The 25,284-nt window shown below is 45.4% G+C and overlaps 1 protein-coding gene across 1 annotated transcript in view; it reads left to right on the top strand.

Moving 5' to 3' along the window:
• The window catches only part of IL20RB (interleukin 20 receptor subunit beta), a 317,689-nt gene extending 292,910 nt beyond the window's left edge, over positions 1-24,779 (top strand). The window contains exons 6-7 of the mRNA XM_033957874.1: positions 14,181-14,317; positions 24,649-24,779. Of these exons, the coding sequence (XP_033813765.1) occupies positions 14,181-14,317; positions 24,649-24,672 (161 nt within the window). The 3' untranslated portion in view covers positions 24,673-24,779. The remainder of the gene's footprint in view (positions 1-14,180; positions 14,318-24,648) is intronic.
• Positions 24,780-25,284: the final 505 nt, after the last annotated feature.

Here is a 25,284-nt window from a genome sequence, read left to right as displayed (position 1 = left end):
CAAAACTATGTCGGGCGGTTGGCACTCAAAGGGACTGCGAGGACCTCCAGAAAGATCTGAACCAGCTGGAAACATGGGTGACAAAGTGGCAGATGAACTTTAAAATAAACAAATGCAAGGTGATGCATCTAGGAAAAAAAACAAAGGACATGAATATAAGTTGTCGGGGATGAAGTTAGCAATATGTGAACAAGAAAGGGATTTGGGGGTGCTGATTGACTGTACCCTAAAGCCATCGGCACAATGTGCGGCGGCGGCAAAGAAAGCAAACAGGATGTTGGGCATAATTAAGAAGGGGATTACGAGTAGAACGGAAGATGTCATAATGCCACTTTATAGAACAATGGTCAGACCGCACTTAGAATACTGTGTCCAACACTGGTCTCCATACCTTAAGAAGGATATAACTCTGCTGGAGAAAGTGCAGAGGCGAGCCACAAAACTTGTCAAAGGAATGGAGCATTTGAGCTACAAAGATCGACTTAGGAAACTGGGACTGTTTACCCTCGAGAAGAGAAGACTGAGAGGGGATTTGATAGAGACTTTTAAAATATTAAAAGGATTTGATAAAATATATAGAAACATAGAAATTGACGGCAGATAAGGGCCACGGCCCATCCAGTCTGCCCACCCTAATGACCCTCCCCTGCCTTTACTTTGCGAATAGATCCCACGTGTCGATCCCATTTGGCCTTAAAATCAGGCATGCTGCTGGCCTCAATCACCTGAAGTGGAAGACTATTCCAGCGATCAACCACCCTTTCGGTGAAAAAGAATTTCCTGGTGTCACCACGCAGTTTCCCGCCTCTGATTTTCCACGGATGTCCTCTTGTTGCCGTGGGAACCTTGAAAAAGAAGATATCCTCCTCTGCATCGATGCGGCCCATGAGATACTTGAACGTCTCGATCATGTCTCTCCTCTCTCTGTGCTCCTCGAGCGAGTATAGCTGTAATTTATCTAACCATTCTTCGTACGGGAGATCCTTCAGTCCCGAGACCATCCAGTTGGCCATTCTCTGGACCAACTCCAGCCTCAGCACATCCTTACGGTAATGCGGCCTCCAGAATTGCACACAGTATTTCAGGTGGGGTCTCACCATGGATCTATACAGAGGCATAATGACTTCAGGTTTACGGCTGACGAAACCCCTGCGTATGCAACCTATGATTTGTCTTGCCTTGGAAGAAGCTTGCTCCACTTGATTGGCAGCCTTCATGTCCTCACTGACGATCACCCCTAAGTCCCGTTCTGCTACCGTTCTTGTTAGGATCTCGCCATTAAGGGTATAAGTCCTGCATGGATTTTGGGTACCCAGGTGCATAACTTTGCATTTTTTGGCATTGAAGCTGAGCTGCCATGTCTTAGACCAGGTCTCTAGTAAGAGTAGATCGTGCATCATATTGTCGGGCATTGAATTTTTTTCTATTGTACTTTTGCCCACTACATTGCTTAGTTTGGCGTCATCGGCAAATAATGTTATCTTACCTCGGAGCTCTTCTGCCAAGTCCCTTATAAAGATATTGAATAGTATCGGGCCTAAGACAGAGCTCTGGGGCACCCCGCTGATCACCTCCGCCATTGCAGAGGGGGTGCCGTTCACCATCACCCTTTGAACCCTACCTCCAAGCCAGTTCCCAACCCACTTCGTCAATGTGTCGCCCAATCCTATGGAACTAATCTTGCTTAGCAACCTGCGATGAGGTACGCTATCGAATGCCTTGCTAAAGTCCAGGTATACGATGTCCAGGGACTCTCCAACATCTAACTTCCCCGTCACCCAGTCAAAGAAGCTGATCAGGTTGGATTGTAAATCCTTAGTAAATCCATGTTGACGGAGATCCTGTAGGTTCTCTTCATTCAAGATCGTATCTAATTGGTGTTTGATAAGAGTTTCCATTAGTTTGCTCACTATTGATGTGAGACTCACTGGTCTGTAGTTTGCCGCTTCTGTCTTGGAGCCTTTCTTGTGGAGTGGAATGACGTTAGCCTTCTTCCAGTCCAACGGGACGCTACCTGAACTAAGGGAGAGGTTGAAGAGCGCTGACAGCGGCTCAGCCAAGACATCACTTAACTCCCTGAGCACCCTGGGGTGCAGGTTGTCCGGTCCCATTGCCTTGTAAACCTTGAGCTTTGACAGCTCCACGTAGACACTGTTGGGCGTGAATTTGAAATCGCTAAATGGGTATACTGAGTCAGCCCTTGTCTGTAGCTGAGGTCCATGCCCCGGCGCTTCTCAGGTGAAGACAGAGCAGAAGTATTCATTTAACAGTTGAGCTTTTTCTGAGTCCTTTTCCACATAGTCTCCATCTGGTTTACTTAGACGTACTATTCCCCCTGAGTTTTTACTTCTGTCACTGATATACCTGAAGAATGATTTATCTCCCTTCTTGATGTTCTTTGCTAGAGATTCCTCCATGTTGAATTTAGGCTCCCTGACTGCTGTTTTGACGGCTTTTGACTTGGTCAGGTATTCTGCTCTGGAGTCCTGTTCCCTTGATTGTTTGTAAGAGATGAATGCTTTTTTCTTTTCTTTGATGAAGTCTGAGATCTCCGCAGTGAACCACTGTGGTTTATTGTTTCTATGGCGTTTACTTACCAGCTTAACATAACGGTTCGTCGCTTCCTGTATGGTGGCTTTCAAAGTCGACCACATTTCTTCCACACTATCGGTTTCTGCTTGGCTTTGTAGCATCTGGTGAACAAAGTCACCCATCTCTTGGAAGTTTGTGCCCTTGAATTTGAGGACCTTGGTTAGTGTTGCAGATTTAGTGAAGCCTTTCCCAAGATTGAACCATATCATGTTGTGGTTGCTGGAGGCCAATGTGTCTCCCACCGAGACTTCTGTGACACTTTCACCATTGGTAAGTAACAGGTCCAGTATTGTCTGATCCCTTGTTGGTTCCAACACCAGTTGCCTGAGATATGCTCCCTTCAAGGAGTTTAATAGCCTCCTGCTGCTGCCGGAAGCAGCGGTAAGTGTGCCCCAATCCACATCAGGCATGTTGAAGTCACCTAACAATACTGTGTCCCCACACAAGGTGATATTCTCTATATCTCCAATCAATTCCATATCCAGGTCATCCTGTTGTCTTGGGGGTCTGTAAATAACGCCAAGATACAGGCATTTGTCCTTCCCTCTGGCCAAATTAACCCAAAGGGATTCCCCAGTGTATTGGACATCTGTGATTCTTGTGACCTTAATGCCATCCTTTGTATATAATGCTACACCTCCTCCCAATCTGCCCTCCCTGTCCCGCCGAAGCAGGTTGTAACCTGGTATGACCATGTCCCATCCGTGGGAGTCTGTGAGCCAGGTCTCAGATATTGCCGCCACATCCAAGTCGGCATTCCTTATTTCTGTTTCCAGATCCAGTATCTTGTTTCCCAAGCTATGTGCATTAACGTACATAGCTTTCCATGTTAAGTTTTTATTATGTCTTAGACCAAGAAGCAGCATTACTAACATTTTCGGATGTGACACGGACTAGAGGTCATAGCCTGAAACTGAGTGGCAGCAGGTTCAGGACAAATGTCAGGAAGTTCTGTTTCACACAACGCGTGGTGGGTACTTGGAATGCACTCCCGGAGGAGGTTGTGGAGGAGACTACTGTACTGGGATTCAAGCGCAAGTTGGATGCACACCTTTTTGCATATCATATTGAGGGATACGGTAAATCCGGGTCTCCAAAAAGGAGTACCTAAATGGGCCACTGCGTGTGCGGATCGCCGGACTGGATGGACCTCGGTCTGATTCGGTGAAGGCGTTTCTTATGTTCTTATGTTCTTATGATCCCAGAAATCGACTCCTTCTCCTATCTCTGCTTGTAGTTCATATTGTGACCAATATTCCTCTGGATTGATATAACTCCTTGTGTGATGTTCTCTTTTTATCCTTGGATGTGTTTCAGATTTTAAATGAGTACAGATTAATTTGAAATAATAAGTAAATTGTCAGACCTGATATAGGTGCGGACATAGCTACCACATCTAAGTGATGACCTTTTCATGTGTTTGTGTGGGTAAAGGGAGATTGTAATTGAGTAGAGATAGAAAGTTTTTATCTGGATTGTCCTCTTCATCTAGGTGTATGTTTATGTCACCTGCGATGATATTGTATGAAGGAATAATTGAATTATGTAGAACAAATTCATAAAAGTCCTCTTTGGCTTTTGGCCAGCTTTTCGGTGGGACATAGAATAATATGCAAGATAGGAATTCTTCTAGTTCCTTATTGCTAATTTTACAGGCTAATATTTCTAACTGATTGGTCATTTTGGAATCCAATAGTTCAAACTCAAATCCTTCCTTAAGAATAATTGCTAATCCTTCCCCTTTTCTACCCTCACGGTTTAGCGTAAGGATTTTAAAATTATCTGGTAGAAGATCAATTATTATTGGATCTTCTTCAGACAATAGCCATGTTTCGGTTAGAAAAAGACAGGCTATTTGCTTGCTGATGATCCAATCTTTAATTAGGAAAGCTTTATTCCTGACAGATCTAGTATTAAAATATGCACAGGGAATAGAGGCGGATGTGATAGGCTTGGTAGGAGTAATGGTTCTGATAGGTTTTACTTTCCTTATTCTTTTTTTAAGGGTTCGTTGATGTCTTCCTTTATTTGAGATTACGTGGCGATTTCTATAAGGCTATGTGTTGTATTGCAGCCGGAGCCTTATAATCACGTCACGTTGGCTGCTGGACAAGTCTCCTCCGATGCAACTGGAAACAGGAAGTTGCGTTGGAGAAGACTTTTCCAGCAGCCACACGTGACACAACTTCAAGGCTCCGGCTGCAATACAACGCATAGCCTTATAGAAATCATCACGAAAAGAAGGTAAGGGAAAGGAAGGGAGGGAGGGAGATGCACAGCTGGTGGGAGAGAGGGGGCTTCCAGACCATGTGCTTGTTTACCGCGCATGCTCACTCTTAACTGCAGAGACAAGACCATTCACTGCTCTACAGGGCGGTGAATGGCCTTGTCCCCCGTACTCATGGTGACCTTTTTTTGGTCACCGTTTCGGCGGGTTACCCATGGCTAGCCCCAGGTAATGACCGTGTCATTCTCTACCAATGGGTTGCTCTGTTTCTTCATATTTTGAGGCATTTTCGACTTTTATTCATTGGGTTATTCAATGTGTTTCTGGATGTGTGACCATTGTGCATTACCTTGATTTTTTGTTTGGGGTCTGGCTGGTTCTTCTCAGTGTGCTGACTTGGTGGTAGAGAGTTGCGCGGGGACAGAAATCCCACCCGTCCCCACCCGTCCCCGCCAAAATCCCACCCATCCCCACCCGTCCCCGTGAGGAATCCCTCCGTCCCCACCCGTCCCCGTGAGGAATCCCTCCGTCCCCACCCGTCCCCGCGAGGAATCCCCTCCGTCCCCACCCGTCCCCGCGAGGAATTCCCTCCGTCCCCACCCGTCCCCGCGAGGAATCCCCTCCGTCACCATCCTTCCCTATAAACTTCAGAAATAGTTATTTTATTTAATTATGCTACTGAATTAAAGGCTCTGGTAGAGACCCATTTACAAATAAGCAAAGAGACTATTAATTTGGAAATATTAATTGGGAAGAATACATACTTTGTAAATGGGTTTCTACCAGAACCTCTAATGTAAATATAAAATATAAATACTCAGCTGATGAGAACCCACAAACTGTCAGCTGAGGACTTCCTTTGCAGTTGGCCTGGGGTCCCTTTTGCCAAGCTTGGCAGGCAGCAGTAGCGTCCCTGAGTCACAGATGCTGGCACCTCAGTGGCTCATGGATGCTGCCAGCGACTGCTGCGCTTGGTGGAGGGGAGTTCTGACCATCTCTAGAGGAGGTCCTCTGCTGGCGGTGCTTGGGGATCCCCACCAGTCACAGCAAGGGCCAACAAGTACTTCAACACTGTAGAAATAAAACCAGAAATGCATTTCCTTTTCTTTTGAACACAAAACAAAGATATCTGCCATATACATTTCCCAAGGCAGATGACTCTATGCAATGTCACCTCGGTAACAAAATACAAAAATAGACAAATACACCCCCTCCCTTTTTACTAAACCACAATAGTAGGTTTTAGCACAGGGAGTTACGCTGAATGCCTCGCGCTGCTCTCAATGCTCATAGGCTCCCTGCGCTAAAAAACAATATTGCGGTTTAGTAAAAGGGAGCCATAGTGCAAAATATAGACAGCAGATATAAATTCTCAAAACAGACACATTTTGATCACTAAATTGAAAATAAAATCATTTTTCCTACCTTTGCTGTTTGGTGATTTCATGAGTCTCTGGTTGCACTTTCTTCTTCTGACTGTGCATCCAATCTTTCTTCCTTTCTTTCAGCCTCCTGTATGTTTCCTCTCCTCCAGACCTCATTCTCTCCCCCAACTTTTTCTTTCTGTCTCCCTGTTCCCCCTTCTTTCTGTCTCTCTGTCTGCCCCCTTTCTTTCTTTCTCCGTGCCCTCCCCCAAGCCACTCGGTTTGCTGCCACCGCCATCGGGGAATAGTCCCCAAGCCACCGCTGTCCCAAGCTTTCCCTGCAGAAGCGTCGCGCTGACCAGCATTCCGCTCCCTGACGTCAATTCTGACGTAGGAGAGGAAGTTCCGGGCCAACAAGGCATTTCTCCTCATTCCATCCAGCCTGAGCCCCATCTCTCCTTGATCCAGCATTTCCCTTCTGTGTCTGTCAGAATTACCATTCCACCTATTTTCCAGCATCACCCTTCTTTGTGTCCATCTCACCTATATCCGTATCTCACCACTTTTTCAGAATCTTCATTTGTCTCTGTCCTTGTCTTTACCCCATATTCACCATTTGCCCTTTCAATGTCTTTATCTCCCCCCCCCCACACACTTTTTCAGCATTACTTCTATGTCTCTATTTCACCTCCTCTTCATGTCCCCTCTGTATCTCTATCCTTATTCAGAAGGTCCTGCTTACCCTTTCTCTTCTTTGTGTCACTATCTCCATTTTCAGCTTTCCCCCTTTTTCCTTTGTTAATGCACCCTGTAGCCAGAATCTTTCCACCCTCTCTCCACTCCGGCCCAGCCCAGTATGAAATATTTCCTTTTGTTTCTCTCCCCTCTCTCTTCTCCTCCCTCACCCACGAGTCCTGCATCTGGCCCTCTCCCTTCTACCTGCACCTGGCAACACCCCCCTGCTCCGCGGCTCTCTTCAGCAACTCGTCAGCAGCAGTGATCAAGACAAGCTGCCGACATCGAGGCCTTCCCTCTACGAGTCCCACCTTTGTGGAAAAAGGAAGTTGAAACAAGCGGGACTCGCAGAGGGTAGGCCCCGACGTCAGAAGCTGCTGCTGAGTTGCCGAAGAGAGCCGCGGAGCAGGGGAAGGGAGAGGGAGATAGGAAGGCTGTAGAAGCTCCGGAGCATGACACCGAACCCGGCCAGGATGATTTCTTTTTCAGGCTGCTGCTGCCGCTGCCATCCCCCACCCGAAATGACAAAAAACAGCCTAATGCCCGCGTCGGGAAATAGCCATGCTGAGCAGTGAGCTCAGCACGTACACAGATGAAAGCCTTGCTTGCTGATTGGTCCGGCGGCACGGTGGGGCGGGGCCGCCGGACCAATCAGCAAGCAAGGCTTTCATCTGTGTACGTGCTGAGCTCACTGCTCAACATGGCTATTTCCCGACGCGACGCCAGACTTGCATCGCCAGAATTTAGGTAGGTTGTTTTCATCCCCGTGGGAGTCCCGTGGGCAAGGGGGCGTCCCCGTGGGAGTCCCGTGGGTCAGGGGGGCATCCCCGTGGGAGTCCCGTGGGCCAGGGGGCGTCCCCGTGGGAGTCCCGTGGGCCAGGGGGGGAACCCGCGGGATCCCCGCGGGACCCGCGGGATCCCCGCGATCCCCGTTCCCGTGCAGACCTCTACTTGGTGGCAGCTTTTCAAGTGGTAACTCAGAATTTGGGTGTCCCACTAGCATTGGATAAATCTGAAGGGCCAGCTACTTCCTTAGTTTTTCTGGGGATTGAATTGGACTCTGTACATATGGAGTCTCATTTGCCTGGTGTTAAGGTGGCTGCTTTGCGAGCAGTTATCCAGGCCGCATTGCAGAAATCTAAATTGACATCATGGGAAATCCAGTCTTTGGTGGGTCATTTTAATTTTGCTTCCCGGGTTATCCCAATGGGTAGGGTTTTTTGCTGTCATTTGGCAATTCTGTCTCAAGGTTTGAAGAAGAAGCATTTCCGTGTGCGCATTACATGGGGTGTCCGGGAAGATCTTCGTCTATGGTCTCTTTTTTTGGCATGCTTTAATGGGATGTGTGTGTGGCAGCAGGAGAAGGTTTCTTCGGTTTCATCTTTTTATCGATGCTGCTGCAGGATTTAGTTTTGGCATTTACTTTGGTGGATCCTGGTGTGTGGATCTGTGGCCTGAGTGGTGGCAAGATCGGGGTTGGTACGATAATATTGCTTTGCTGGAGCTTTTCCCTGTTTTGTTGCTATGGTAATTTGGAGGAGCAAGTTGGCTAATAGGAGAATGGTATTTTTTTCCGATAACGTTGCTGTAATTCAGGCGATTAATGCTCAATTTGCTCATTGTCCATTATTGGTTGAGCTTTTGAGGCTCATTGTTTTGAGCTGTCTACAGCTTAATGTCACACTCTGCTAAACATGTTCCTGGTTTCCTGAATGAGATTGCTGATGCCTTATCTTGGTTTTAGTGGGCCCATTTCTGAGCTTTGGTGCTTGCAGCAGACGAAGAACCTGTGGTCATGCCTGCAAAACTTTGAACCTGTTTGCTGGATCGTTGGGAGAGTTACCAAGGAATTCCTTAACTGAGAATATGTGGAATTCTTATCGGTCTGGCTGGTGATGTTTCCTGGAGTTTCTAGAGGCCACAATTATGCTGGGTGTAATGCCCTTTTCAGTATCTATCCTGGTACACTTCTTGCTTTTTGCTAAGCAGTGGGGCTGGTCTTTTGGGGTAGTTCGTGCCTCTTTAGCTAGCGTAGCTTTTTTAGCTCAGCTGCTAGGCTATCTGAATCCTTGCGCTTTCATTTTAGTGAGGAAATTGTTGGTTGGCTTTCAACGCTCTATTCCTATTCGGTCTGGTAGGTCTGAGCGTTTGCCTATTTTACCAATTTTATTGAAGCAATTATGTGATGTTTTGCCTGGGGTTTGTAAGGATGGCTTCGAGGTTTTGTTGTTACGGGTAGCTTTTAGTGTTGTCTTTTTTGCAGCTTTGCAAGTCGGTGAGTTGGTAGCTCTGGCAAAATCTGCGGTTGATAACACTGACCTCCTGGTATTTGATGTGATTTTTGGGATGGCGCTGTTTGCGTTTGCATATACGGAGTTCGAAGACTGATCCTTTTGGCAGAGGATCCTCTTTATTTGTGGGCTTTGTTGGATGGTGCCTTGTGTCCTGTGCAGTGTGCATTGTCCTATGCTGCGGTGCACCTGCCGGGGGCTTTGTATTGGCTTATTCATGCCAATGGAACACCAATGACACGTTTTCAGTTTTCTGCAATATTGAAGATGTGTCTGATGGCGGTGGGATGTGACCCAATGCATTTTGGGACACATTCCTTCCATATTGGGGCTGTTTCTTATGCGGCTGAGCAGGGGGGGGAGGAGGGGGCTTCTCCTTCCATGTTATGTAAAATTGGGCATTGACGTTCTGCATGTTATAAACGCTATGTGCGGCCTGTTTGTATGTCTGTTTGTGAATGATTTTCTTGCTGCTTCAGTTTTTTCTGCAGGTCCTTTACCGCCTGATAACTGTGTGTGGTTATGTGGCCATTCTTGCATCTTTTGGGCTCAGAAACGAGCATTGGAATCTTGCTGGGGATCATATCTGGGCCTTGTTCATTATGGAGTTTGAATTCGTTGGCTGGGACTCCGAGGCATGTGCTGGGACCAAGTTCTTCCGACCTTGTTGCAAGCAAGAAGATTTTCCTGTCCTCAATTGATTGTGTTTCATATTGGTGGGAATGATATTTGTAGGGTAAAAGGGGGATATTGTTGTTGGCCAGTTATTTTCTTGGCATATGTTTGGTCTGGTCTCGCATTATTTCTCGGATTGTTTGGAGGTATTGAGGTATTATTTGGAGGTTTGAAGGCATTGAGCGTTTGAGAAAATGGGTGAATTCTGAAATTTATCGGTTAATTGTTTCTATTTGTGGGTTAGTATTATGCCATGATTTGATTGTAGTTGATTGTCCTGGTCTGTACTGATCGAATGGCGTGCATTTATTCGATATTGGTCTTGATATTTTCTTGAGTTCTATACAAGACCTGTTGGAAGCTTGTTATAATGGGCAGCATGGTCGCAGCTTGGGGAGGGGGGGAGCGGTGACATGCGAGGCAGTCACCACTTGAGGTTGAAATGTGTTATGGGGGTGAACTGTGGACAGTGTGGCTTATAAAGTTATGTATTAAATGTGCTTATTCTTCTCATGTGCGGAACTGCCATGGGTGGCCGTCATGACTCTGCGATACCGCAAATCTTGCTGGGGGAAGTGGGGTTTGCTGGAATCTGATGAATTTGGTGAGCTGGGCTAATTCAACATCGATTAGCATCAAGGGGTTTGACTTTTGTGAGTTGAGCTAGTTCGACACCGAATAGCTCAAAGGTTTATGGTTGTTAAGCTACACTGAATTATTTATTTATGAAAATGTTATATTTATATGAATTCATTGATGGATAAGCTTAATAAAGTTGCGGCCCATGCTTTGCCATTAATAAGTGTTATTGTGTCTTTATTTAGTAATGATTATATGAGGAGTGATGCGAAAGTAGAGAGCTGCACGGGAACGGGGATGACGGGAATCCCGTGGGACCCGCGGGCATCCCGCGGGTTCCCAGTTTCGGGTCACGGGGATCCCATGGGGACGCCCCTCTAGGGTCGTGGGAATCCTGTGGTGATGCCCCCTAGGGTCGCGGGGATCCCGTGGGGACGCCTCCGAGGGTCGCAGGGTTCCTGTGGGGCTGGATGTACTCAGTCGCGTGGCTCTTCTTCTCCCTACCTGCTCTGCTTGCAGCACAGATTCGAATGGAAGTCTTCCCACGTCAGCGCTGATGTCGGAGGGGAGGGAGGGCTTAAACAAAGCTCTCCCTCCCTCCGACGTCAGCGCTGACGTCGGGAAGACTTCTGTTCGGCTCTGTGCTGCAGGCAGGGCAGGAAAGGAGAAGAAGAGTAGCCTCGCGGCTCGAGTGGAGTACCAAGGGAGGGGGGTGGTCCGCCCCAGGTGCAGCACAGCCGGCCAGGTCCCATTACTTTTGTGGCGTTTACCCAACCGACAACAGCCCCGGTCCAACAAACCTCCCTGCCCTGTAGCCGTGAATCTAAATTACCTTTTTACAGCAGCTGTAAGAAGGTAATTTAGATCCGCGGCTACAGGGAAGGGAGGTTTGTCCGATCGGGCCTGTTCTGTTGTCGGTTGGGTGGGGAAGCGCCACAAAGGTAAGGGAGAAAGGGAGGGAGGGAGGGAGAAAGGGAGGAAAGGTGGAGTGGAGAAGAAAAGATGCTTAAGGGAAATGGGTAAACTGAGGGGGGAGAAGGACGCTGAAAGCACTGGGGAAAACAAAGGGGTGGAGAAGGATGCTTAAAGGCCATGGGGAAGACGGGGGTGGGGTGGGGTGGGAGAAGGACGCTGAAAGGCCATGGGGAAGACGGGGGTGGTGGTGGTGGGAGAAGGACACTGAAAGGACATGGGGAAGACGGGGTGTGGGGGTGTGAAAAGGACACTGAAAGGACATGGGGAAGACAGAGGGGGGAGAAGGACACTGAAAGCACATGTGGAAGACAGAGGGGAGAGAAGGACACTGACAGGACATGGGGAAGATGGGGGGGAGAAGGACACTGAAAGGAAATGGGGAAGAGAGAGTGGGGAGAAGACGCAGGCAGGGAAGAAGACAGAGATGCCAGTCTATGGGGGGAGCGGAGGGAAGAAGATGGGTGCCAGACCAATTTGGAAGGGGTGAGAAAGGGAGAGGCACAGTAACAGAGCAAATGGAAGACGCAGAGGGAAGAGAGACAGGAACTGAATGAGAAGGATGGAAGGAATTGAATGAGAACATGAGGAATTGAAGGAATTGAATGAGAACATGAGGAAAGCAGAAACCAGGCAACAAAGGTAGGAAAAGAATTCTATTTTTTTTTTTTTTGCTTCAGGATAAAGGAGTATATTAGTTGTGTTGATAAAAATTTATAAACATTAGAGGCTCTGATAGAAATCCGTTTACAAAGTATATATTCTTCCCAATTAATATTTCCAAATTAATAAAGTCTTTTTGCTTATTTGTAAATGGGTTTCTACCAGAGCCTTTAATTCAGTAGCATAATTAAATGAAATAACTATTTCTGAAGTTTATAGGGACGGGCGGGGACGGAGGGGATTCCTAACGGGGACAGGCGGGGATTCCTCACGGGGACGGGTGGGGACGGAGGGATTCCTCATGGGGACGGGTGGGGACGGGTGGGATTCCTCACAGGGACAGGTGGGACTTTGGCGGGGACGGGTGGGATTTCTGTCCCCGTGCAACTCTCTATGTGAAAGCCAGTGTTAGCCCCTCAATATCGCTCCTCATTTATCTCCCCCTATGCTTCCCCTGTAAACTCCATTTGTTGAGTCCATCTTATGTGTATCCTTCTCTTCCACCACCAACTGCAGACTCTGTCCCTTCTTTCTTGCCACACCATGTGCCTGGAACAGGCTGCCAGTCAATACATCATGCTCCGTTTCTAGCAGTATTCAAATCCAAGCTAAAAGCTCACCTTTTGGTTTTTTTTAGCTACTTTATTCATTTCATATCTTAAATCAAGTACAATAAATACAAATATCAATTTCACTTTCAAATACATTTGACATCTTATAAACAATCCTTATAAAATATATTAATATCTCCCTTCCTTATATAATTATGAAAAATATATTCATTCTATTATAATAATAAAAAAAAATACCCACCCCCCTCCCTCCCCTATTTTCTTAAACTTTTTTTAATTCAGGGAAGAATAATTTTTTATCTTTACAAAAACCCATCAATGGCATCCACACATCCTTAAATTTGTTATAATTCCCTTTTTGAACAGCTAACGCCCTTTCCATTTTATATATATGACAAACAGAATTCCACCAGAAACAATAATTAAGACCACTCCAATTTTTCCAATTATAAGTTATCTGTTGAATGGCAATCCCAGTTAAAATTAACAATAATTTGTTATTATTAGATGATATTTGTTTCTTCGCTTTCATTTCTACACCAAATAAAACTGTGTCATAAGATAATGCCACATGATTTTCTAACAGGGAGTTAATTTGATTCCATATTGATTTCCAAAATTCTAATATATAAGGACAATAGAACAATAAGTGATCTAAAGTCCCCGCTTCAAGATTACAATGCCAGCATCTATCAGACTTAGAGCCATCTAATTTTTTTAAACGAACAGGGGTCCAGAAAGCTCTATGCAACAAGAAAAACCAAGTTTGTTTCATAGATGCAGACATTGTACATCTCATCCTCCAAGACCAAATACTTTTTTGAAGCTGCTATCAACTCTTAACACACCATCAGTTACCTTTACCCATTGTATCATTCCTTCTGCTAGAAACATCCCAACCCTGAGATGTCCAGTCTGTCTGTCCAAATTAGATTGTAAGCTCTTCTGAGCAGGAACTGCCTCTTGAATGTTAAATGTACAGTGCTTCATATGCCTTCAACGCTATAGAAATAAATAGTAGTAGTGACTGTCACAATAGTAAATTTCCTTAATTATCTTTATATTACTCTTTTCCCACCCTATATTTCATTCTTCTATATCTTTTCTATACCCTTAGTTATCTTCCTCCTTATATTTACTCTGAATATCTATTTGACCACCTCTTGAAATGTACTTCATGAATCTGATGAATCTGTCCTTGAAAACTCATGCTTCAATAAATTGATTAGTCTTTAGAATGCCGCTATCCTCCATTATGTTTGCTCTGTAATACCTGTCATGAAAATATTTAGGCCTCCTTGTATGAAACTGTGATAGCAGTTTCTAGTGCGGGTAGCCGCGCTGAATGATCCGCGCTGCTCCTGACACTCATAGAGTTCCTATGAGTGGCGGGAGCAGCGCGGGCCATTCAGCGTGGCTCTCTGCGCTAGAAACTGCTATCGCAATTTCATAAAAGAGGGGGTTAGTTTCTTAATAAATAATTAATATCATGCTTGATATTTTGATGTAGGTGACAAATCACTGAATTTGTGGGTTGCTTTTTTTGGAATCCTCATTGCTATCGTGATCCTGCCCCTTTTTGCCTGGAAGATCTCTCAAATGCTGCAGTATTCCTTTTTCCCAGCAGAAATGCTGCCAGAAACCCTGGTAAGCTACTTTTTAAAAACTAAAATAAATTATCATAGCTCCTTTCTTGCTATTGCTCATACAATTACTGTTGTATTTGTGCTACTATTTTCTAAAATAATGTGATATGCATAATTTGAGCACTTGCAGTAAGGTAATAGAAGTTTCCAGAAACACCATTTGCTTTCCTATACGTTTGAAAGTGCAGTAGACTAGAGTTCAACCGATTGGTATAATTTGAGGGGATGAGGGGAGGCATTGCCCAATGCTGCTGGACCAAGTGCCTCACTCTTCTCACATGTTCCAGTATGTCCACTCCTTTCTCTCTCCTTTTCCCACATTTAGCTTTGTACCTTCTTGCCATGCATCCACCTGTGCATCTACTTACTCCCCTCAAACCTGTTCTAGTCCTGCTATTCCTTCCTGGAGTGGCCACTATGAGAAGAAACAGCCAGTACAGAGTCTTGTGTTGCAATGCTTCAAGCCAGGCTCTGCCAGACCACCTCTCTGATGCACTTAGGGGTCCTTTTATCAAGCTGTGGTAGGGGTTTAATGCGTGCAATATCGCACATTAAACCGCCTGCCATGCTAGCCGCTAACGCTTACATTGAGCAGGCGTTAGTTTTTTAGCTGGCCGCGGGGGTTAGCGCGTGATGAAATGTCCGACGCGCTAACCCCGCTAGCGTGGGCATGATAAAAGGACCCCTTAATGTTGCTGTGGGGGCAGTTCTGGCAGAGCCTGCTAGAAGTGCTACAGCACTACTAAGATATTAAAAAGATTAGACCTAAAATTCCATCTTACCCAATATAAGCTATATAGAAAAAATATGGGTAACACGATGTTTGTGTAGGACTTTATGTGCCAGAACTTTAAAGATTTCTTAGAAGTGCTAGAAAATAGCTTCTACTTTGATTCTATTGCACTCAAATTCTAATGGAATTTATCAAAAAGTAATTTTCTATCAATTAACTAGAGTTTCCATCTAAAAGATCTATATAAATTTCTCACTTGGAATTGGAGGTGAGCATATCATAACATGTTGGATGATCAGATCGTAGGACCTCCTATGATCTATATTTCATTCTAGGTCCGCATCCTGAATTTGATATTGTAATAATTTATGCTCTAACCCTCCTTTCCACCATTTAAATTGATTATCCACAAGAGCTAACAATATTAATTAACTATGCAAAAACCCTATTTTTTTGTGTTATGTATACAAACTCCCCTTTTTTGGTTTCATTCAATGACATATCAAACAACCATAATGTTGTTTGAAAATTCTTTTAGGAAAGAAGGCAACACTTATCTTGGGTGGAACCAGCCGCTACCAACGCTGATATGTTGCATAGCAACTCGCGATGCCTATTGGTGAGGGCGTTTCAATCCTATATGGATCTTCCTCGGGGAATTTATGAGAAGTGGCTGCTTCTAAAACAATCAAATAAAAAACAGAAGTGTGTAGGAACCTACAAAAAACCACTAAAAGGTGTCGTGCATTCTGTTGTGACATTAAAAAGCACCCATAGATTTATTTCATGCATTCATATGACTAATACTCAAATATCCACCATTATTAAATAAAACAAACTAAATGCTAACCAAACTGACTGTACATCAAACACACACCGCGAATCATACAACCCCTTCATTGAAATAAATTTCACCAGCGTTAAAGATGGAGGCAATTATATTGTATTGAATTATATTAAAGTATTTAGCTCATCATTCTTACCCCTATAAATTGATCAAATGCAAAAATTGCTTGTCAGGGAACTTCTATGCTGCAACCGTCAATCTGCAAATCTTGATATGAAATGAATGCTGCCAAAGTTTCCCGATTTTAAAAGTGCCAATGGTAAGCGTGTGAATGGAAGGCATGATGACATCAAACCTCTAATTGGTGCAGGCAGCCCCAAAGAAACAACAATAATGACAGCGTGCTAAGATGTGCAAAGAGCAATCTCAGTCATTGGTTGAAAACAACATAAGCCAATGTTTGTTTGACATCGGAGCTGTGCCTGAATGGTCTGCAAAGTACTAGTACGAGCTACACAGCTGATTGCTAATTACGACGTGCATGCTGTTGCTAGGCTGTAGAAAGGGCACCGACATGCCCCCAAACCTTTGACTGATGGCCGGTTAGCAATCCAAAGGAAGCATCAATAAGAAGTTGCTTAAGTTACCCATAATGTTCATGCAACATTAAAATAATTCAAAAATGGATACCCGATCAATAAGAACGCAAGTGTGAAGATAAAACTCAATAAAAATGATTTCTTGTATGTGTGTGTAATGAATATATATGTGTGTGTAATGAATATATAGATCATAGGAGGTCCTATGATCTGATCCAATGTTTTTCAACCTTTTTTGGGCAAAGGCACACTTGTTTCATGAAAAAAATCACGAGGCACACCACCATTAGAAAATGTTAAAAAATTTAACTCTGTGCCTATATTGACTATATATAAAGTAATTCACTTGAGTGCCACCGCCGCCATCGGGAACAGGCCGTCGCCAAGTTCTCCCTGCTTCTCTTCCCCGCGGGGCCGACCAACTCTCGCCACCCGTCGTCAATTCTAACGTCGGAGAGGACGTTCTAGGCCAGCCAGGCAGCGATTGGCTGGCCCAGAACGTCCTCTCCGACATCAGAATTGACGCGAGTGGCGAGAGTTGGCCGGCCCCACAGGGAAAAGCAGGGAGAACTTGGCGCCGGCCTGTTCCCGATGGCGGCGGTGGCACTCAAGTGGCTAAAGAGCCGCAGTTTGCCGGCCTAGGGACAACACTGGTGGGTGGCCAGGTGTGCACCCCCTTGGGACGTAAACCCGGGGTGGGGCAGACCGCCCCTCCACCCTGGTATGCCACTATCTGTACCTCACTCCCTCCCTATGACCAAAAATTCTCCTTTCTTCTATTCCCCGTGTACACAACCATCTCTTTCCCTCCCTTCCAAAGTCCATGCCTTCTGTGTCCAAACACTCATTCCCTCCCCCACCTCAGCATCTCTTTCCCTCCCTTCCTCTTTCCCTCCCTTCCTCTCTCCCAAGTCCATTTCTTCTGTGTCCAAAAACCCATTCCCTCCCCCACCTCAGCATCTCTTTCCCTCCCTTCCTCTCTCTCAAGTTCATGCCTTGTGTCCAAAACGCACTCCCTCCCCCCTTTTGTGTTCCGTGTTTGCCTCCCAGCCCATCTTTGCAACTTTCTCAGCAAAACGAAGCTCAAGCCGCGAGGCTTCTCTTCTGCTTCCTGCCTGCCCTGCCGCGCACAAATAGCCGAACGGAAGTATTCTCCGACGTCAGCGCTGACGTCGGAGGGCAGGCTTTGCTTAAGCCCTCCCTCCGACGTCAGCGCTGACATCGGGGAACGCTTGCGATCGGCTATATGTTAGCTGCAGGGCAGGCAGGAACAGAAGACGAGCCTCGCGGCTCGAGATGTATTGAACTCCGCAGGTCCCCCGTCCAGCTCTCTCCTGTCCACGTGGGGCGGATCGCCCCTCTCCCTAGACTGTGGCCTAGGACCCTGGGGGAGCCCGGGGCCCCTGAATGCAGGACTGGTGGTACTGCCCTGATGGCGGCCCTGACCGTACGGCACACCAGGCAACATCTCGCGGCACACTAGTGTGCCGCGGAACAGCGGTTGAAAAACACTGATCTGATCATCCAACATGTTATGATATGCTCACCTTCAATCCTAAGTGAGAAATTTATATAGATCTTTTAGATGGAAACTCCATTTAGGGCTCCTTTTACAAAGGCATGCTAGCGGTTTTAGCACGTGCTTAGCGTCTTCTCCCCCTCTCCGTTTTTCATTTCCCTTCAGTGTCTTCTCCCCACTCTCTCTTACCCATTTCCCTTCAGCGTCTGTTCTCCCCACCTCCTTCAACATCTGTTCTATTCCTTTCCAAAATCACCCTTCCCTCTCACCACCTGCCTTCAGCGTCTGTTCCTTTCCACTGCCCTTCAGCACCCTTCGCGTGGTACGAGCATCTCCCTCCCTCCTCATTACCTTCGTGGTGCGTTAGTGTAATTTGTGCAAGCTGCCAGAGTCTGCTTGAAGTTGCATGTGTCTGCGGGCGGAAGCTTCTCTCTGACGCAACTTCCAGTTGCATCAGAGGAGAAGCTTCTGTATGCAGACACACACAACTTCAGTCAGGCTCCAGCGACTTGCAAAAATTACACTAATGTACCACAAAGGTAAGGGGGAGGGAGGGAGATAGATGTGGCTGGTAGGTAGGAAGGAGGGAGGAGACTGCACGTGTTCCTTCTCTTAACTGCAGAGACAAGGCTATTCACCGCTCCACGGGGCAGTGGATGGCTTTGTCCCTGTACCTCGCTAGCCGCCGGTAACAGCTACCGTGTCATTCTCTACTCTGAACCTGCTGTTTCTAATTCCTGCTTAAAGTGACTGAACTGTGAAGGAGTCATGGAACCATAATAGGCATGAAGAAACTGAATTGATCAGGAAGGGTGGGGGAAAGAACATAAGATTTGATGCTGCTGGGTCAGACCAGTGGTCCATCGTGCCCAGCAGTCTACTCATGCAGCAGCCCTTTAGGTCAAAGACAAGTGCCCTATTTGAGTCTAGCCTTACTTGCGTATGTACCGTTCCAGTAGGAACTTATCCAACCTTGTCTTGAATCCCTGAAGGGTGCTTTCCTCTATAACAGCCTCCGGAAGAGCATTCCATATTTCTACCACTCTCTGGGTGAAGAACTTCCTTATGTTTGTACAGAATCTTTTCCCTTCTAACTTTAGTGAGTGCCCTCTTGTTCTCTTCACCTTGAAGAGGTTGAGCAATCTCTCTTTCTCTACTAAGTCAATTCCTTTCAATAGCTTGAATGTTTCAATCATGTCCCCTCTCAGTCTCCTCTTCTCAAGGGAGAAGAGGCCCAGTTTCTCTAGGCTCTCATTGTACGGCAACTCCTCTAGTCCCTTAACCATTTTTGTCTCTCTTCTCTGGACCCTTTCGAGTAGTACTATGTCTTTTTTCATGTACGGCGACCAGTGTTGGATGCAGTATTCCAGGTGGGGGCGTACCATGGCCCGGTATAACAGCATGGTAACCTTTTCAGATCTGTTTGTGGTCCCCTTCTTAATCATTTCTAGCATTCTGTTCACCTTTTCGCCGCCACCACACATTGCGTAGATGGCTTCATTGACTTGTCGACCAGTACTCCCAAGTCTCTTTCCTGGGGGGGTCTCTCCATGTACTGCACTGGACATCCTGTATTTGTGTATAAGATTTTTGTTACCGACATGCATCACCTTACACTTATCCACGTTAAACCTCATTTGCCATGTCGCGGCTCATTTCTCGAGCGTGTTTATGTCACATTGCAGGTCTTCGCAATCCTTCTGTATCCTCACTACTCTGAATAACTTTATATCGTCTGCAAATTTAATCACCTCGCTCGTCATACCAATTTCCAGGTCGTTTATAAATATGTTGAAGAGCATGGGTCCAAGCACTGAACCCTGCGGCACTCCACTTGCGACACTTTTCCAGTCCGAGTTTTGTCCATTTACCCCCACTCTCTGTTTCCTATCCGCCAACTAGATTTTAATTCACATGAGTATTTCACCCTTAATTTCATGGCTCACAATTTTCCAAAGTAGTCATTCATGTGGAACCTTGTCGAATGCCTTCTGAAAATCTAGATATTCAATGTCGACCGGGTCACCCTTGTCTATCTGCCTGTTTACTCCCTTGAAGAAGTGCAGCTAGTTCGTCAAGCAAGAACTTCCTTTGCTGAAGCCGTGCTGGCTGGTCTTCATCAGATTGTGTCCTTCTAGGTACTATCTTTCCTGGTACCGAGGTCAGATTCACCGGTCTGTAGTTTCCCGGTTCTCCCCTCGAACCTTTCTTGAAGATCAGCGTAACGTTCCCCACTTTTCAGTCTTCCGGAATCCTTCCCGATTTGATCGACAGATTGGCTATTAGTTGGAGCAGTTCAGCTATAGTCCCTTTTAGTTCCTTGATTACCCTCGGATGGATGCCATCTGGTCCTGGGGATTTATTGATTTTAAGCCTATCAATCTGCCTGCATACCTCTACTAGAGTGACCGTCAACCCTGTCAGTTTCCTGTCTTCATTTCCCGCAAATAGCCTGTCGGCTTCCGGTATGTTGTGTATATCCTCTTCGGTAAATACAGATGCAAAAAAATATGTTTAGTTTGTCGGCGATGACTTTGCCCTCCTTTAGCACTCCCTTTATTCCATGGTCATCCAATGGCTCCACCACTTCTTTTGCGGGTCGTTTCCCCTTAATATATCGAAAAAACAGCTTGAAGTTTTGGTTCCTTGGCTATTTTTTCTCATAGTCTCTTTTGGCCCCTCTTACCACCTTATGGCACCTACTTTGATGTTTGTGTTTTTCCAGTTTTTGTCCGTTTTTGACCTTTTCCATTCCTTAAACAAAGTCTTCTTGTCTCTGATCACTTCCTTCACCGCTACAGTGAGCCATGCCGGTTCCTTGTTCTTTTTCCTCTTGGATCCCTTGTTGATATGTGGTATATATAGATTTTGTGCTTTGGTGACTGTGTCCTTAAAAAGGGACCATGCTTGCTCTAGCAATTTTACAGTGCTTATCCTCTTAATCTTCTTCCCCACCATGAGTCTCATCACTTCGTAATTTCCTTTTTGGAAGTTCAGTGCCATGGCCGTTGTTCTGGATCGATGTTTTGCCCCTGTGTCCATGTTGAAGCGGATCAAATTGTGATCACTGCTTCCCAGGGAAGAGAATAAGATAACACTGGCCAACACTCATTTTTGTGCCTCAATGTTAGACCTGTTTCTGGATATATTTGACCTGCTGATTCAAAAAATGTCACCAGTTTTCTCCTATCAGCTCTAGTTTTTGAGATACAGAACATGTGCCCCTCTTCACTCTGCTCAGCCATTAAAAAATCAGGATATTTTAATGCAGTGTTTAAATTAATATCTTTTAAGCATGAAGTAAACATTAAAAATTACAAGAAAAGTGTACAACATAAAAATCTACTTATTTTATATCAAAAGCACAAGTTTATGATACAAACTTTCCAGTCATTCAACACACAAGAAGTTCCTTTTGTAAGACCTCTGAGAGTGGGATCTGCCAAGACAATCCCATATAAGATTCCAACAATAGTCTACCATCATGTGTGCATCCCATCTTCCTTGGTATTTGACTTCCATTGTTTTTATGTCTTTGTGAAATCTTTCACTTTGCTTTTCGCTCAAATCACCAAGGTTCTCTGGAAAGCGATCTAAGTGACTATATGAATATAATGGACTTTATGATCACGTAATACTCTTCTTTAAAAATGCTCATTGGCTTCCAGTGGCACATAAGATCACCTTTAAAATACTATTCCTTGCATTTAAAGTTCAATGCATTCATTCGCCTGCATTTATTGACAAATTTTTGACGCCCTATACCACCTCAAGGACGCTCCGCTCAACCCAGCAGTCTCTTCTTGCAATCCCCTCCATGTGTCAAATTGTGTACGCGTAATACCATTTTCTCTGTTGTTGCATTTTCATTGTGGAACTCCCTTCCTATCAATTTGAGACAAGTACACTGTGCGTCTAAATTCAAATCAGGTCTAAAAACTTCTTGTTCCAAGACACATTCATTATTTAAAGTAAGTCTTCAATCCATGAATTACCATCAGCATTGCTCCTTTCCCACTAGGCCCTTTGCTGTACCCTATATTCCTTCAAGTTCCTTTCCCATCCTCTTGGTATGTCCCTCTCCCTACCCTAAATTTAAAAATGATGTATTCTCTTACTGTTTTTCCTTTTGTGTTTTATCATTACCCTATAGTATGTCCTTTTTTATTGTTTCCTGTCATTTTTTTATTTATGTTATTACCTTTGAAGTATTTTTCATTTCATTTTATACCGCCTAGGTATTTGGGTGGTTACAGCCAAGCTTGTTGAAATGAAAGAGCATATCTTCTACCAATTGTTTGTAGTCGTCTGCCTTTTTGGTACTAAGAAAGTTTTTCACAACAAGAACAAATGAAGACCAGGCACATGATTCGATTTTATTCATTGATGCTATGAAATGTGGGTCATTTATAAGTTGTCTGATCTGTGAACCATCGAAAATTCCTGCCTTCAGTTTTATCATGGTAAGTCCAGGTAACCTATGTGCTATGGGGCTCATAATAAAATCATAATAATAAAAAAAAAAAACCCATCTAAAAAGTGGCCTAAATGGTACTTGGACAATCAAAAAACCTGATCGTCCAAGTACCCATAAACAAAGCTGGTTTTAGATGTGTTTAAAACCAGCTTAGATTTTTCCCCTGCCTCTAAATGCATAGAGCGAAGAGAGGCATTTTTAGAGGAGGGGAAAGGGCGGGAGGGGGACAGGAGACATAGGCGCACAAGCAGGTATAACCAAAAGTTTAGACAGGTTGTCTAGTTTAGACAGGTTGTCTAGTTGCCGAAAAAGGGCCTGCTGAGCTGATCGCTGCAGCTCAGTGGCCGAGAAAGGGCTTGCTGAGCTGATCGCTGCAGCTCAGTGGCCCCAGCAATCTGCCTACCACCTACTGCAAGTATTGCTAAAGGAGAGATGGCTCATCTCTCCTGTTGCGATGGTGATCGCCCACCCCTCTTTGAACCGCGGCACTTCAGGGTGAGCATTGCGGCAGGTCAACTCCCCTGCCAGCAATCTTCACCCTGAAGTGCCGCGGTTCGGAGGGGGGTGGGCGATCACCATCGAGGCAGGAGAGATGAGCCCTCCCTGCGACTCGATCCGGACAGGAAAGAGCCCAAGCCCTCCTGCCTGGCAAATCCCCCCCCCCCACCAACATCGGGGCAAGAGGGAGCCTAAGCCCTCTTGCCCACGAGCTGCGATCCCGCTGCTGATGAGGATCAGGCCAGGAGGGAGCCCAAGCCTTCCTGGCCATGTGACCCCCCTACAAGATCGGGCAGGAGGGAGCTCAACCCCTCCTGCCCAGGTGACCACCCTATCCCCCACCCCCACTAAGATCTGGGCAGGAGGGATCCCAGGCCCTCCTTCCTAGGCGAACCCCCTATCCCCACTCCCACTGATATGGGCAGGAGGGATCTCAGGCCCTCCTGCCCTTGACACACACACCCCTCCCATGATCGCCCCCCCGATCGGTCTCCCCGCCGACCCGTGAGACCTCCCCACAGACCCCTTGATCCCCCACCCTTAATCACCCTCCCCGTACCTGTAAACGATGTCCGGATGGACGGGTGCCAAGCCCGTTCATCCATCAGACCAGCCATCCCACGAATGGCTGGCCTTAGGACCCGATTGGCCCAGGCGGCTCAAACCCCACCCACAGGTGGGGCCTGAGGTGCCTGGGCCAACCAGAATTGGCCCAGTAGCCTTAGGTACCTCCTGTAGGCGGGGCCTTAGGCATATGGGCCCAACCTGGCCCTGTGGGCAGTGTTTGAACCGCCTGGGCCAATCAGGCCCTAAGGCCAGCCATTCATGGGATGGCTGGCCTGCTGGCCGGCCGGACTTGGCACCTCCTTTTGAGCTTTTTTTTTTTGATAATAGGCATTTTCCCTGCTTCTGCTTTCAATGTTTAAGGCCTTAGGCCAAAAGGGGACTTAGACATTTTTTTTACTATGCCCTTCCACGTATTCAATGCACAAACTGTCTTTATTTAAAGTCTTTACAAATTGTTTCATCGGGCATAGCTTTATATGTAGTGGTGGCAGTATGATTCTATCTCATGCTATCAAAGGTTCATTGATTATATTTTGTCTTCCAACCACCAAATTCCAATTCCAATTCCAATTCCCTCAGTGGCCATTCTTTTTTTGTCCAATGTTCATGTTTTGCTGTACTATCTCAAAGGCATAAATTTAACCATCTCTAAGACACTAGAGCTAATGTGGTCTATTCAATGCAGTTTTCTAAGTCAGTGCCCTAAATAACCCCAGGAACAAGTCAACATACCCAAAGCACAAAAATATTTTTTTGTTGTTGGCCTGTGTAATCAATGCCCATTTCAGAGGAAGAGGAGAAAAATTTCTTTTCACCACTAATTTGTACTCTATCCCTTGCCCCCTGCAAATGAAATAGGCATACTATACCTATGGTTCCACCACTGGTAATGTATGTTGTTCCAATCCAATAAAAATTAAAGATAACGTTATGTGCAGCTACAGGTGACAAATGATTAATTTGTTTCAGGTTTAAGCAAAGGAAGGGGGTATTGTTGTTGAGATAAACTAATTTTCTCCCTTCCTTTACTCCCTTCCAGAGAAAGACTTGGTTTTCTGCATTCTCCTCTCCATGCTCTCTTATTACTGCTCCCTCCACTTAATTCAGTTTTTGTTTCTTTTTTTTCTCTGTTCCTCTCTCTTGTCACTGCAGGAGTTGAAGATAATGATTATCTAAGGAAAGAAGTCCTTACAACTGGCTAATGTCATCTTTATGGAGCCCACTGGCCTTGCAGAGCCTCCTCAGTCTTTTTTTTTCATTGGAATTGCATGGATATGTTACCCCCATGGTAAAGATCTATTGATCTTTTTAAAAAATATATGTGGCATACTGTGTATGGGCCTCCTGTCGTCTTCTTAGTTTTCTTTAGATTTATCAGCCACTTTTTAAGTTTTAAAACTTTTGTAACAACTTTCACCATCTTTTTAGATGCCTTGTTGGCGTGGATAACTCTTTTTTTCAATTTAGTGACATTTCATTGCCTAATCCTTCATCACCTGACAGTTCATCGTTGAAAAGTTCATCTTACATTTCATCAAAGAGCCAATTCATGCAAGGAAAACTTGTGGCAAATGAGGGAAAGGGGGTATTGGCGTACCAGCACATAACTGTGCCTGTTCTTTGTGCAAAAATATGAGCCTTACTAATACTTCTTACACATGAAATTTACATGAGGTTCATAGCACCGAAGAACAGCGTTTTCATCACACAGCACTTCCTTAACTACAGAAAGCAAAATGTACTCAAATTATTTGAGCAGAAAACTTGGTGTCAAATTGATCAAAGATA

This window comes from Geotrypetes seraphini, chromosome 9, assembly GCF_902459505.1.
Source record: "Geotrypetes seraphini chromosome 9, aGeoSer1.1, whole genome shotgun sequence".
Lineage (NCBI taxonomy): Eukaryota > Metazoa > Chordata > Amphibia > Gymnophiona > Dermophiidae > Geotrypetes > Geotrypetes seraphini.
Note: the sequence above shows the minus strand (reverse complement) of the source record. Positions and strands in the feature narration are given on the sequence as shown.